The 15,464-nt window shown below is 30.5% G+C and overlaps 1 protein-coding gene across 2 annotated transcripts; it reads left to right on the top strand.

Annotated features, from left to right (window-relative positions):
- Positions 1 to 341: 341 nt before the first annotated feature.
- On the top strand, positions 342 to 9,055 carry LOC123702829 (pro-corazonin-like). Of its 2 annotated transcripts, none has more exons than XM_045650637.1 (3): positions 342 to 451; positions 8,227 to 8,417; positions 8,746 to 9,055. In XM_045650637.1, exons 2-3 carry the CDS (start codon positions 8,229 to 8,231, stop codon positions 8,830 to 8,832), a joined length of 276 nt encoding a protein of 91 aa, XP_045506593.1. In that variant the 5' UTR covers positions 342 to 451; positions 8,227 to 8,228; the 3' UTR covers positions 8,833 to 9,055. The 2 variants fall into 2 exon arrangements, with proteins under 2 accessions (XP_045506593.1, XP_045506594.1); XM_045650638.1 differs by lacking the exon at positions 342 to 451 and adding an exon at positions 3,032 to 3,078.
- The last annotated feature ends 6,409 nt before the right edge of the window (positions 9,056 to 15,464 follow it).

Below are 15,464 nucleotides of genomic sequence, written 5' to 3'. Positions count from 1 at the left end.
GATATTTTAATTAGTAATCAGTATTATTATTTAATGTTTTGATGAAATATGAATAAAGCCAACATTTTTTTGTCTTCTTTTTATATTTTAAATATTTATTATTTACCTAGTTACTTACCACATTAATAATATCCCATATTCAATAATTAGGTACTATATAATTTATAGATAGGTACGCATGAAAATTGAAATGGATAGTTAGTTAGGTACTTTAAAAAACCCTTTTAAAATGATTAGGTAGTACCTATAAATTTAAAATGCGCTATTTTTCTGATCGAAATATTTAATTTAATTTTGTTGGTCAATAGAACATGGAGGGCTATTATAGAAGGCTAGAAGGAACCTCTTCTCTTGAAGTCACAGAGCAAGTCTTGAAGTCCACATTGCAGGTAGGTACCTACTCGGCGGACAACACAGATTCAGGAAGCATCTTCCAGTTTTTACGGTAGAAGTAAGTACCTAAATATTTATACTTTTTGTATTTATTCGTAACTAACTACTCCGTGCGGTTTCACCCCCGTGGCTCCACCCCTGTTGGTCGTAGCGTGATGACACATAGCCTATAACCTTCCTCGAAAAATGGGCTATATAACAGCGAAAGAATTTTTCAAATCGGACCAGTAGTTCCCGAGATTAGCGCGTTCAAACAAACAAACAAACCAACTCTTCAGCTTTATAATATTAGTATAGATAAAATATACCTTTTTATCATATCCAGTATTTAAACCTATCTAGAAGCTATCTAATTATAATATTATAATGGTTATTAATAATGTGATTAAAATTACAGGGTAAGAACAATTTTCATCTTGATTGTATGGATTGTATATTTCCATACATCGTCTATGAACATAGTACCACAGACCAATGATAATATCTGTGGATAATATACTACGTAGTACCGAGTACGTGCCTACGATTATAATATAATGCGTAGGTACTTAGGTAGGTAATTATTTCAGGAATAACATAATATAATGCATTTATAGTACCTACGGAACGCGTGTGTTGCATTGCAACTTGCAAGATTCTAAAAATCGTAAATTAATGTTTTGTTTTAACTTTTTTAAATACATTCTGATAAGCATTTTATAGGCTTGTAAGAAAAAAATTAAGAATACACAACGCTTTATTATATTTATTTATATTCAGTAGGTATATGTAGGTACTATAAACGTGTCATATTCCCATGCTCTATTTTCATACAAAGGTAATATAGCCATCGCAATAAGAGCCCTTAATCATTCGGCAGTTTTTAGTTTCACGAAATTACCTACTCAGGAAAGGGTGACTGTCTGGCCTAAAATAAGCTGTTATTAATTGAAGCCAATCTCCAAAACAGCTTGGCCGACTATTATGAAGTTTTGTATAGTTTCGGTAGCTTCTGAGAATAGTTACACTGTTAATGGGTGCATTTAAAAGGCTGTACTGCTAGAATGTTTGCCGGGTCGGGAATCAGGAAGTTTATTCATAATAATCTACACACTACCACAATTAAATAGTACCTACCACACTGTTTTCGATAAAATTTGATACAAAGATAGACTATTATTACACACTACAAAATAAAATACCTAAGTAGGTACATATATAATTATATAAAAATTTACATAATAAATTTGGATGAGCTCTTCTACCTACGTTAAAAACTTCAATACACATAAATATAAGTTTTATTCAATTGCTCACGAAAATATCCACTAGTTTTGGCACAGTACAGGCTAGAATAGTATACATCTTATTTATCAAATTAGGTAATATGTTTTAAATATAACATTTTAATTGCTCTCACATTTGAGTAAGGCTTCGTTACTTCATTAGGTTATAAAACCTATGAGGTTTGCTAAAATGCATCGGAAATAGGGCTGGGTCATGCTAGGTATATTAACTAAGGGTTACATTTAAACGATAGTTACCTACAGATGTCACAAAAAAATCATACATCCTAAAGACTTATTTTTATCTACTATCTATTTTATTACTTTTATGCATGTTTGTAAAAATGGATAAATAAATCTAATTAAAAAAATAATTTGTTCCTCTTTTAAATTTTGTTTGATAAGTTTTGATTTTAAAAGCTCTGTGAAATACGCACAGCACAGAAAGAAGGTAGATTATCGCGACAACTAATAAAAAAATTACCTATATATTATTAATATAATCATTCATTTTATAAATTGTTCTCTATATCGAGAAATAGTTATTGTTCTATTAAACGATAACTGTGGAACTTGACTTCTTTAAAACCGTTTGATCGCGACACTCGATGCGAGAGGAAGTGTGTTCTACAATGACCGCGTTTCAATTAATCAACTTTCTGCTGCTGAATTATGTAGATATTCTAAAAATATCATCTTCTTAAAATTTTATCCACAATTAGGTATTTTGATTTTATGTCACACAGAAAAAGAACATTTTATGTTCTATATTATATTAAACCCTTTATTCTTATTCTATACAAGCTTCCGCCCGCGACTCCGTCCGCGCGGAAAAATTAAGAAAACTTAAGATTTTTTTCTATGTATTTTTCAGGGATAAAAAGTATTCTATTTTATGCCCAGGATCATAAGGTATAATTATACCAAGTTTCATCGAAATCGAACCGTTAGTTTTCACGTGATGCCTTCACATACAGACAGATAGACAAAAATTTTTTTAATCACATATTTGGGTTTGGTATCGATCCAGTAACACACCCTGCTATTTATATTTTCAATATTTTCAATGTACAGAATTGACCCTTCTACAGATTTATTATATGTAATAGATTAAATAATGCATATTATTACCATCTTTCCATTTAAAATACTTACCTTGAAGCATTCCATAAACTTTGAAATACCTAAAAATATTCTGCATAAAGTAACCTATATTCAAAATAAGTACAACATTATAAACTACTAGTGCAGCGTGGGTTTATAATGAAGGATCAATATAATATACATAATATATACCTACGTATATTTGAGTACACTGTATAGCGTCCCGTTGCGTATATAAGCTAAGGGTTGGCGACAAAACTCGTAGTCCAGGATTAGGGGTAGGAGACGAAAGTTCTGTGTGTTTGTTTATTATAAGGTAAGATATAAATTTATTCAATTTTAATATTTAAAATTCAGAGGTAAAATAGTTTTTATGTTTTTTAAAACATTTTTTTGATACGTATTTTTTTTTAAATCGGTGAATAGTTTCTGTATAATTATTTTTCGATAACGTTATACAATTTTTGGGTCACCAAATATTTATTTATTAATAAATATTAAATATATTATTTCAAATTGTGGTAGAAAAACAAAAGTTTTATTTCAATCAAATATAAATATATGTACTTAGGTATTAAATAGCATTCAAAAATTAATATCAATTTACTACCTTATGTAATATTTAAAACATTATAATTGGTGCAAATTTTGATCTGAAAAAAGGTTATACATTCAAGTTTAATGCAGTTAAAAAGTAAATCTAGTAGTAAAGATATATTTAAGTTTCCATAATATGTACCAGGTACCTATTTAATAAAAAACTAATCCGTCTTCAAATGGTCTGAAATGTAGAAAAAAATAAATGGGACTAAATAACTAACTGGAACCAGGGATAGTGCCATCAAATTAAAAAAAAAGAATCATAAAAATAAGATTTTCACATCGAAAGTTGTGATCAAATAAATTTACAGTCGAAATGAAAACTTTCTCGTTTTCTTCTTCAATATCTATCTAGGTATTATCTTTAATAAATTTTACAATATTTACGGTTCATTTCAATTTAAAAAAAGTTTTCTATGGTACCTATATAATAATATGCCTATTTATCCATTTATCAAGGAAAATTAATCTTAATATATATAAATCTCGTGTCACAATGTTTGTCCTCAATAAACTCCTAAACCAGTTAACCGATCATAATAAAATTCGCACACCATGTACAATTCGATCCAACTTGAGAGATAGGATAGTTTTTATGAAAAAAAAACGTAAACATGTGGGTACCACGGGCGAAGCCGGGGCGAACCGCTAGTATATTATATCGAATTATAACAAATGAATAATTATTGTTTGTGTATCTTCCACGTCACAACAGATCCATTTTATAATATAATTTATGTGTTTGGAGATTTTAGGCTCCAGTATTCAGCCTACTACATAGGCTTTTTACTACAGTAAAACATCTCATTCCTATGGGAATTTCCTTTGACTAGTAATAAATAAATAAGCGGGTGAAAATCTATAAATAAACTATCTATTATATGAATAAATCGTGCTAGTTGCTGCCTTACTCCTATCAAACTGATACCTATGAAAAAAAATTGTTGTTCAATTCTCATACCTGCCCTACTATATACACATAAAATTTCATGAGAATCGGTCAAGCCGTTTAACTTCAACCAGCGCGACAGGAGAATTTCATAAAAAAACTATATTAATTGTGCTCCGCGGTTTCACCCGCATTGCTACGGTTGGTCTTAGCATGATGATATAAATCCTATACCTAAAGCCTTCCTCGATAAATGGGCAAAGAATATTTCAAATCGGACCAGTACTTCCTGAGATTAGCGCGTTCAAACAAACAAACAAAATCTCTACAGCTTTATAATATTAAGTATAGATAATAAATACCTATGTATAGCGCACATGCAAGAATTCAAAACCAATTTAACATACAAAACAGATAATATATTGGTATAGCCTAAAATCTAGACTGCAGATAGCAGAGTTTTAAAAGCACGTTCTATAAGTCAATACGAAATATATCCTAACACGAAACACGGTAAACTCAATCGCAAACTTCGTGGCACATGTGAGAATATTATTTCAAACATAACGTCCAAACGGTAAAACTAGAATATATTGCATGTGTTAAATAATAAATCTTATTATATATAAATCTCGTGTCACAATGTTTGTCCTCAATGGACTCCTTAACCACTAAACAGATTATAATAAAATTCGCACACCATATTGTGCAGTTCGATCCAACTTGAGAGATAGGATAGTTTAAACATGTAGGTACCACGGGCGAAGCCGGGGCGGACCACTAGTTTTATATAAGTACTTACTATACTAATTAAAAGAAATTACGTACTTATTAATTTACTTTTCAATTTTTAAGATACTAACAGACGACTAAATAAACCGAACATTGGGGCTTTAAGCTATCGGCTTAATATATTTGTTTTCAGTAGGTAAATGTTCTGTTTTTAGGAATGATTCTGAATTATTGTAATCAGTATCAATTCATAAAATGTGAAATATCATAGAATTCAAAGTCTGTACAAGGAATTATTATAAACACATATTGAACTAGATGGAGAATGTCATTTGAATGCAATTATGCTACTTATGCAATATAAAGTCTTGTGTTTTTCTCCTCGATAAAAATACTGTAGTTTTTTTAATATTTTCTTTCGCACAAACGAAACTGGAAGAGAGTTTGCAACAGAATAACTTTTATTGGAAGTTGTTGTATGAACGAATGAATTCATGGATACTTTTTATATGTATCTATGTACCTACTGCCTATGTACATGATAGTAACAGAGTTGTTGTTTGGCTAAAGATGCACCTACGTTGAGCGGCTTTATCGCTCGTGAGCGATTTCTTCCAAGCAACCCAATCGATTTGATTGCTTACCTACCTGTAATGATTGATCTATAATAAAAATTGTATCGATTTATTTACGTATGCTACACTTTTTAACCTTCTTTTACGTTCTCTAGATTCTAGATGAATCCGGGAAGAGCTACTTAGAAAGAAATAAAAACATTTATTCGTAAATGTTGAATATATTTACTGTTATTAATTGTGCCAGTTCAATGCTTTTGTTGTAGTCACATAATTCATAAGTAAATTCGTGTTAAGTTATTATACTTAGTTATAGTCTAACAACTTCATGAAACTGAAAGTTATTAATTTAAAATTAAAATGATTCTAGTAGCGTCTGCTAATGTTCTCAATTCAATTTCATTTGCATGCCATAGAAATATCATTTTAACTCGTCTTAATTGTAGTCGTTTATCAAAGGGAGTATTTCGCATTTATTCATTTCTTTGTCATTATTCATTAGCATTACCTAATTGATTGGCTTTTACATCTATACTAATATTACAAAGCTCAAGAGTTTGTTTTTTTTGTTTGAACGCACTCATATCTGGAACTACTGATCCGATTCGGAAAATTCTTTCTGTGTTAGACTTAGAGCATTATTCTTATAGGACTCTAAGGTGTTAGATAGCCCATAAATCGAGGAAGGCTATAGGCTATTATATATCATCACGCTAAGACCAACAGGAGCGAAGCCACGTGGGTGAAACCGCGGAGCGCAGCTAGTGTTCGATAAAACATCTAATACGTTATACATATCTAATAAGTTATACTAGTCTAATTGTAATGTACATATATCATGTAGACATACTTGATACAATATGAAGTTGGAAATTTCTGGAATTTAATTTATTCGCCTTCCTTAATCCTTATATGTACATATTATTATCTGGAAAAATGGCATTGGTATACCTATTGCTGTTTACGTCCCAAATTAAATACCATAATTATATGGCATATAAGTGTGCCACTAAAGTCAAACATGTACACCTAAAGTCACCTCCAGTTACTAAAGTCGAGCTAAAGTCATTCTATACTGCATTTTTCTAAAGTATTTAATTAATCCTTACGCCTTTGCATTTCGATTTGTAAATTAAAAACGTACCTTGTAATTATAGACCGGAGGGACAGTGGAGAACAAAATGGGGCTTTTATTGAAGCCGTTTCATTATTTGCGTTTTAACACCTGAACGGAAAATTGCTGGCTATATTTAGAGCTGGTCATTTGGAAATTCTATTACGAGATTGTTGTCTGTGCTGCATGATGATTATACTGTGTGAAATGAATTAATTAAAGAATATATTTATAACTTCTATGTACTGATAATCGTCGTACGTAGGAAAGGTAGGGTTTCATTTTGTATAATAAAACTGTAATTGTAAGTATGTTATATTGCGTTTATTCATGTTTATTATTTGACAATTGATTAAATTTCTATCCTTTTTACATTGCTCACATAACCATATAGAAAATATTAATCAGTCATAGCTCATCAGCACCTAAAACTAAATTTTGACGACGTGTAGGTTGTTCCGAAAAACTGGCCAGCGTGTAGCATGCTTCTCGAATTTTTCTTTCTTCTTAGGCTTGTGTCCTGGAAAAAAGAATTACCTTAAAAATAAACTTCATTATTATTTCACTTGTTTTATCAAACCCAATTATTGAATTTTCTATGTTTGAGACTCTATTTTAACAAATAGGTAAACTCTAATTATATATAGTATGTAGGTTACAAGCAAATCCGGATATAAAACCTTGGCATTACCCACCCACTATGTAACAAACACTTACCTGAATACATATTTTTATTATATTGAAACGTATAACAGAGATGTTATCCTTTGATCAAATTGTTTGCATACAGGAGTATCAGTTATACGGCTTTAATGCAAAATACAAAATAACGTTTGTTACATGATCTATTCATAGGTAACTTGTTCGTTATTTTATATAACTAGGTAGGTACCTACCTACCTCTTTGGATTTAAATCGAAAAGTCTTAGTGATAAACCTACTAGAGATAGCAGTTCATATTATTATATAGAGGTAATTACAGACTAGGTAATAGGTACATAGTTCACCTTTATTTTATTGTTAGGGATTATTCAAAAATTTAACTTGCAGAAAGATTAATTAATATCGTATGCTAATGTAGTTTCATATCAAAACATATCGTTATTGGTAGGCAATGCATCCAGTTCATTACCTATTTGTAAATAGGGTTCGACTTATTTCATTTATAAAATAAAAATAGTTAGTCACAATTATTTGGAGAAAAATTCAAAATAAAGATGCAATTCTTATGCAGTTCCTTCGGTCAATGTACATGTAGGTTTTCACGATTTCATGGAAAAATAACATTTTAGGTATCCGTAATGAGTGCCGTGAACGCAATGGACTGCATTTGGACGATATTATTTTTAAGAAATAAATTCCCATATTATGCACTTTAATAATTAATAAACATTTTTTAAATACACCGCTTACTTTTTTTTTATTCATCCACAAAATATAAACTTTCTTTTGAGACATCCTGTATATACATATTATACCTAGGTACATGTTCATCCAAAATCGACATACATACTCACCTTATTTTACTTTACAATAATATAATAATCTTCCCAGTCATGTCAAACCTAACCCTCTTCCTCGTCATGGTGAGCGTCACGCTGGTGACGTCACAGACCTTCCAATACTCGCGAGGGTGGACGAACGGCAAACGCGACGGGCACAAGATGAGCCTCGACAAGATACTCTCGCCTTGCCAATTGCAGAAGCTGAAGTATTTGATTATGGGGAAACCTTTTACGGAAAGAGTAAGTTTTTAGCAATAAATGATCGTAAAATATAGTGATGTTCTGTTGCTTTATAACAAACTAGGGAAGACAGACATGCTCCTGCATTTAAAAATCAATTTGAACATAGGTTCCTACTTAAAATTTCATGTTTAGTCCAACTGTTTAGGGAGAGTTCGGTACAGAAGAATTTTATCAAAGATAGATATTTAGTGTCTATCTTTGGTAAAACTCTTCTATCTTAACACGATGATTTTGTTAAATGCCACTTCTTATAACTACGACAAATGCATTTTAGTTTTTACTTACATAAATGTTAATATTATAGGTATTTAATTATTTTTTCCAGTTACTCATACCATGTGATGATGAAGATGATGAGATCCCGAAGAGGTATCGTTCCGATCACCAGGACGTTTCAGACACTTTCCAATGAACACACCGACCGAGCCAAGTTGTTATTATTTATTTATAAGATACGCTTTTTGATATTGATACCAAATATTGAAAACAGGTATAGGTACTTATAATTGAGCCAGATTTAACATTATAAAAATAAATGTTACTAATAATAATGCAGGAAATGAAAGTGATTTGTTTTCAAAAATACATAAACCAATACACCACTCGTTAAATTTTCTCATAATTATATTATACAGTGAAGCAATATAATATAATTACTGATTTCTCACTTAATCAATGCTTAATAAAAGGCTGGAATTACGCATTGATTAGTTGATTACGTTTGCTTTATAGTCAATGTTTTTGTTATATAATTATTAATTATTGAAGCTGAAATGGAAAAATATATTGTACCATCAAGATTTAATTATAGCCAGATTTTTTAGTCATTTTCCAGAAATACATTATTATACATAAAAGTAATATTTGACACCATTACTTTTCTTTGAAAATATATACAAAACTAGGCCTTATATTTTCCTATTACTAGGTACTTACTGAAAAATATCCTAAAAGCTTACTTCCTGAAATAGATCTAACATTCAATTTAACCTAGGTTAACAATGTTTTTATTATCTATACAAACAACTATATTGTAAGTAATCTAGTTAAATGTGTTTTTTTTGTTGTCTGTTGAATCTATACCTACTGTTTCTTGTTGCTGTATTTAATAATATTATAAGATTATTACGAATCCAATATACCAATATACAATATACCTACTTAACATAATTAGTAAGAAAATAATGTAGTGCCATGTAATATTAATAAATAAATATTATATTGATACAGAACGACTCGTTTTTATTGTTTTTGAAATACCTAGGTACCTACCCAAGTTTGAATACCGTACATATTTTATACGAATCACCTGACCAAAATATGATTAAAATTAAGATGTACCTATTTCCTAGTTCCTTTTTCCATAACCAGGTGGCAGATTCGCAAGGAAATCTTTTTGAATTTCTAGAAATTTAATGCTCTGAAACGACAAGATATGTAAAAATTTAAATATAAATTTTATAAAGGCGCCATCTAGTTGTGGAAAGCAGTACTAAGTTATAATTATATAACAGCGCCATCTAGTTGTAAAAAGTAGTACTATGGTATAATTTGATAACAGCGCCATCTAGTAGTAAAAAGTAGTACTAAGTTATAATTATATAACAGCGCCATCTGGTTGTAAAAAGTAGTACTATAGTATAATTTGATAACAGCGCCATCTAGTCGTAAAAAGTAGTACTAAGTTATAATTTGATAACAGCGCCATCTAATTATGGTAAGAAGAACTATATTGTCATGCTATTCAATACTAGATGTCGCTAATTAATATTTAAATTACTAGTACTTTTAAAATTAAACGACGGTGATAATATTGCACTTATTCCATTTTAAATTATTTAAAAATATTATATCAGTACATGTCATACGTTATGTAGCAATGTTATAGGGAAACAATTATAATAACCGAGCTTTTTATATAAAAGTCGTGTTCTAATTTCCATCACAAAATAATAATTCTAGTTGCTAAATAATGCTCTATAATGCTGCATACTAGATGTCGGTGAGTATTTTTAGTTGAAGAGTAATTGAAGGTTTCGTGCTGCATGCATAGTAAAGAAACTAAATTCAGATAATTAATATAATATTATACCTAGTATCTAGTATTTATGTACCAATTCAACCTAGGATTATTAAAAAAATATCTCAGTGCATATCGTTCAATATTAATTATTTAGTTGTGTTGTTTAAGTGTGAAAAAAAAACATTGATTGAAATTTAAATATTTTAAGTTAATTCCTATCTTATTAAATCTTTAAATATTATGTCATAATAATATCTTACCTATATGTAGGAATGTCATGTCAATTCTGTATTTTGTATTATAGGCTTCTATTATAACTTTTAGGTTGGGGTTTCACGTATAATTATTGTATTGAAAAAATAAAGTACCTACCTACCAAATAAAAACATTTCTAATTTTAGGAGTAAAGTCAAATGTGTAAGCTAGTATAACTACTTCTACATGTTATATACCATTTACGATATGCATGAACATGCATTTACAATAAATTACCCACATGTATACGTTAATCATACGTCATTAACGATACTGTTGAACAATTATAGCTTCTATCCCTTCGTACTAAGGTTTAAATTAAATAAACCATATAAATAGAGGTATTCCTAGTAATTTGTGCTTCATCTATCATCTGTAACAAGCATCATTATTGGTGTATTAAGCTTTGAGTTGTTACACAAAATTAACTTTCAAAAAGCATGTTCGATTAGTGTTGCCATTAGGTACAATCGATATCGATAGATTGAATAATTGATTCGATAAGTTTGAATTTAATGCGGTTTGTTGGAACGCACAGTGTGAATTAATGTGATAGGTACCGTGTATTTATAGATATTTGTGCTACTTTTATACTAAGATAGCACAAATATCTATAAATACAAACACAAAAGTCTATACCTACCTACTTGTAAATCTGTTTGTAAATTTGCGTCTGATCCAGATAACTGATTTAGATAAATATATGAATTAAAATTAAAGACATTTTAGCTAGGTACCTATTTACTTAGATAATAATTTTCGGTTTCAGACACTTAAAATCGTAGGCATCCTAAAAATTATTTGTCGATTCATGCAATTATGAATTAATAAAAAAAGTAAGAAATAAATTTACTTGATTTAGGTAATCAATACCTACTAGGCATATCTGTTGTCTGTATAGGTACCTATTTGATAATTTAACAGTTACTTATTATATTATACCAAATGAAATAGGTAATAAGTAATAGGAATAGTTCATTTGAACGTTTTAAATTAAATTCATATAAAATGTAAAGAAAACAAAAAAAACATACAAATTATTAAAATATGTCAATACAAATTATTTTAACGTCTGTAAGTTGTTTCAAAATCATTCAGCCAGCTCAAACTTGCCTCGTTTCAATTAGACTGCTAGTGTTGTCGACGTTATGTATTAGATATCGATAAAAATATATTAAATTTTATATTAGAATGGAAGTTTATGTCTTAAAATAAAAATATTGAATAAAGAAAAAAATTTAAATAGTGAATTTAACCTACCTTATGTATTTATAATTATTTAGTAAGAAGTTATTATTTGGGTACTGTAGTAGGTAATAGAAATCGAACCGAGGGATAATTATTTTTTTTTTATATATACGTTTTCATTATTATAGACGATTTAAGATCGATAGTCTTTTAATCTAAACCATATTATGTATATGAAATAAAAAAATATTATTTTAAAATTTAACTTATTGGTATTTTACTCCATCTAATATTTACCACTACCTTTTTGAAGTGAAAACTTCTTTAGCGGCGTTGAGCACTTTTTCTGTAATGAGTATAAAATCTTAAACTCGCGTCAGGACACGTGACCTGATCGAAAAAGCGTAAGAAAGATGGAGAGAACTCAACGTTAATAATCAAGTTTTCACTTCTGCTGGCACTCCCGGAGAGCAACCCGTCTTTTTTTTAAGTGGTTTCCCACTTAAAAAAAATAGATCTTGCATAGAGGCCCACGGCCCCTGGAGATGAAGCTGTGGGTTGGCCGTGTGAATTATCTCGGATTCTTACCGACTCAAACCCCACTGCGTTACGACGAGCGGCGAGCCGCTTTAATGATGGGGCCCGTGTATTGGTTGGAATTCCTCCGCAACATACTTATCTACCACTAGCTAACACTTAACACTGCCTAAAAGTTATTACATAAAATGATGTCTGAAATGTGTGTTATGTAAATTTAATTTATTTCCATTTATTGTCATATTATGGCAAAAAAAATGGCTAATGTATCTAGTAGATATTGACATGATGAATCCGGGCTTATTATGTAATGGTTTTATCTTTGCCGTTTATTGTAATTTTACATTAGATATTTTTGCCCAAATTATACGAGTATACTGTGATTTATTGATGGAATATAATTTATGCAAGGAAATGTGTAACTCGATTAGTAATAATTCTGGATATTTTTATGCAAGTTGATAAGCAGATATTTCTTAACCGCTTTTACCATACGCATAGGCTATGTTTTGTTTACGTTTTTTTACAGAACTGCCAAAAACTGAACTAAGTGTGATAAACGAGGATAACATACGCTATAGGTAGTAGAAACACTATCAACTCGTCATAAATGATTCAGGTTATATTGCAGGAATCTACAAAGCAATGGAAAGTGGTCGATAACTCGATAGTACCACAACGTTATCTTGAACATCACTATATCGTAAGAATGAGATGCCCTAAACGAAATCCGTTCAACCATCGTACAATCAGATCCTAAACTGACCAATCACGAGCCGGGAGGGAGGCAACAGCCGGCGTTCCAAGCACGCGATTGGCTAAAATTATTCACGAGGTTACCATTTAAAAAAACTCCACAGAACACGCAATTGAATGCCTTTTTTCCACTCGTGTTAAATTGATGAAAAAAGACTCGCGAAAGATGAAATATAAAAATGATTTATTGTGCGTCGCCAACTTTTTTAACTTATTGGACATTAATGACTTTTGATTTTGCGCAGTGCCTACGTTTTTAAAACTCCCCCGTCTGACTTTTATTTTTATAAATGTTACGTCCGTTCTGAATGAGTAATTTGGGAATTTAATTTGATGTTATTTTAATGGCGCGCCTGAAATATAAATTGGGAATGGCTTTTAAATTCTACTTTTATCCAGAACTTTATATATGAATCTCTACAATTTTATAAATGACTGTTGCGACTGTGCCCTTAATTGAAACTATATACAATTTCATTTATTTAAAATCGAGTCATTTGCACCTGTCTGTTTGTTTGAACTTTCGAAACAACATACCTACCTTTGAAATTTAAAGCAGATTTTGAAAAACACCTTCACCCTTATTCCTAACAGTACCCAAGGTTCCTACCTATGCCTAATAAAATATCATACACGTGAGTAGGTAAGTACCTACGTGACTAAATAGCAAATAGGTACTGTACCTAACTACAGTCTTTCGGCAAAGACACAAAAAAAGCAGGAAAGTGGTAGGTATTGAATGTCTATAGGTATCATCATCATCTGCATCTAGCTTAATTTTAGTTAATTTTCTTAAGTAGATAAAAAGGCTCATCTTAATATATATAAATCTCGTGTCACAATGTTTGTCCTCAATGGACTCCTAAACCACTTAACCGATTATAATAAAATTCGCACACCATGTGCAGTTCGATCCAACTTGAGAGAGTTTAAATCTCAAATTTAGAGAAAGCGGGCGAAGCCGCGAGCGGTAAGCTAGTAGGTATAATATATAAAACTAATTATTTGTATGTAGGTACCTACATGACGTCACATGACGAATTTCAACCTGAAATTTCACCTGAACTTTCACCAAAAATTGTATAAATTATAAAAATTTAGTTAAGGTCTGCTTTTTTTGCTTGCACCAAAAAGCATATTCATTGAGTATGAAAATTTATATCCACTCCATTATCACAATACGTACATTGTACACTGAACTTTCACAAAAACGTACATTTCATAGAATAAGTAGGTACAATTATTATGCATCACAGTAAAAAGGTGATATCTCTATTGACAGCGTTAACATTAAGCTATGAGCAGAAATAGTGACTTGTAACTAATAAAGATCTTGGCTGAGAGCGACATGGCTTACATTTTATTTGCGAGATAAGCCGGCCCGGGGAGTTGCATATGTCTAGCATGCCTTGATTTGAGTAAGGAATAGCTCTCATGTGATCATTTTTTCAAGCTATGTAGAGCTTGGTTGGAAATAGAATGGTAGAGTAGGTAGGTACCTAATATCTATATCGGTAGTGTTAAACTAATACTTGTTGATTAAGAATGTTATTCAAACTCCATCATGGTGATAAACTGAAAATAAATCTTCATGTTTGTTATTTACTACAATGATAATTAATTGTTACCTTCCTATTGGTAGGTTCAGGATTTACAAAGTTCAGGTAATATTCAACTAGTTCTGTACTTACTTTTTAATTTTTGTTATTACGTATAGGTACTACATTTAACGTTTGTATGTAGGTAACGAATGCAATAATAATTTATTAATCTTAGTAAATATACAAAATTTATAGCAGACTAGTAACTTATAAAAGAGCCAGAATAAAAGCATGAAGCCCTAACCCCCTAACAAATAATTTCATCATAAATTATAATATTGTACAGTTTACTTAATTTTTTTTTATTGTAACATAAAAACATACTCTACATTCCAGTGTAAGCTGTTCCTTATCATAGCTAATATACAACATGCGACGCTCCGTGGGCAGCGAGGCCGATACGATATCGTGACGACTTTATTTCGCGACGACCCCACGATTTACGTTCGTTGATAAAACTTGCTCCATATTGCGAATCCATCTCAAAGATAGGATGAAGATGTACGAAAGATGTGTATTATGTGTATAAGTTTTAGTAAGAGATAGTTTCTAGGTTAGTCTCGTTTATTGTGTTAAATCTAGGACAATATTTAAAACTTGATACTGGGGCACAAGGTTATTTAGTCAAAAATTGTTAGAAATTATTTAAGTTTATAGCTTCTCCAAAGTTATTTTGTTAGAAAT

The sequence above is a fragment of the Colias croceus genome, chromosome 24 (assembly GCF_905220415.1).
Source record: "Colias croceus chromosome 24, ilColCroc2.1".
NCBI lineage: Eukaryota > Metazoa > Arthropoda > Insecta > Lepidoptera > Pieridae > Colias > Colias croceus.
The sequence above is the reverse complement of the archived record's forward strand: the minus strand, read 5'-3'. Positions and strand labels throughout refer to the sequence as shown.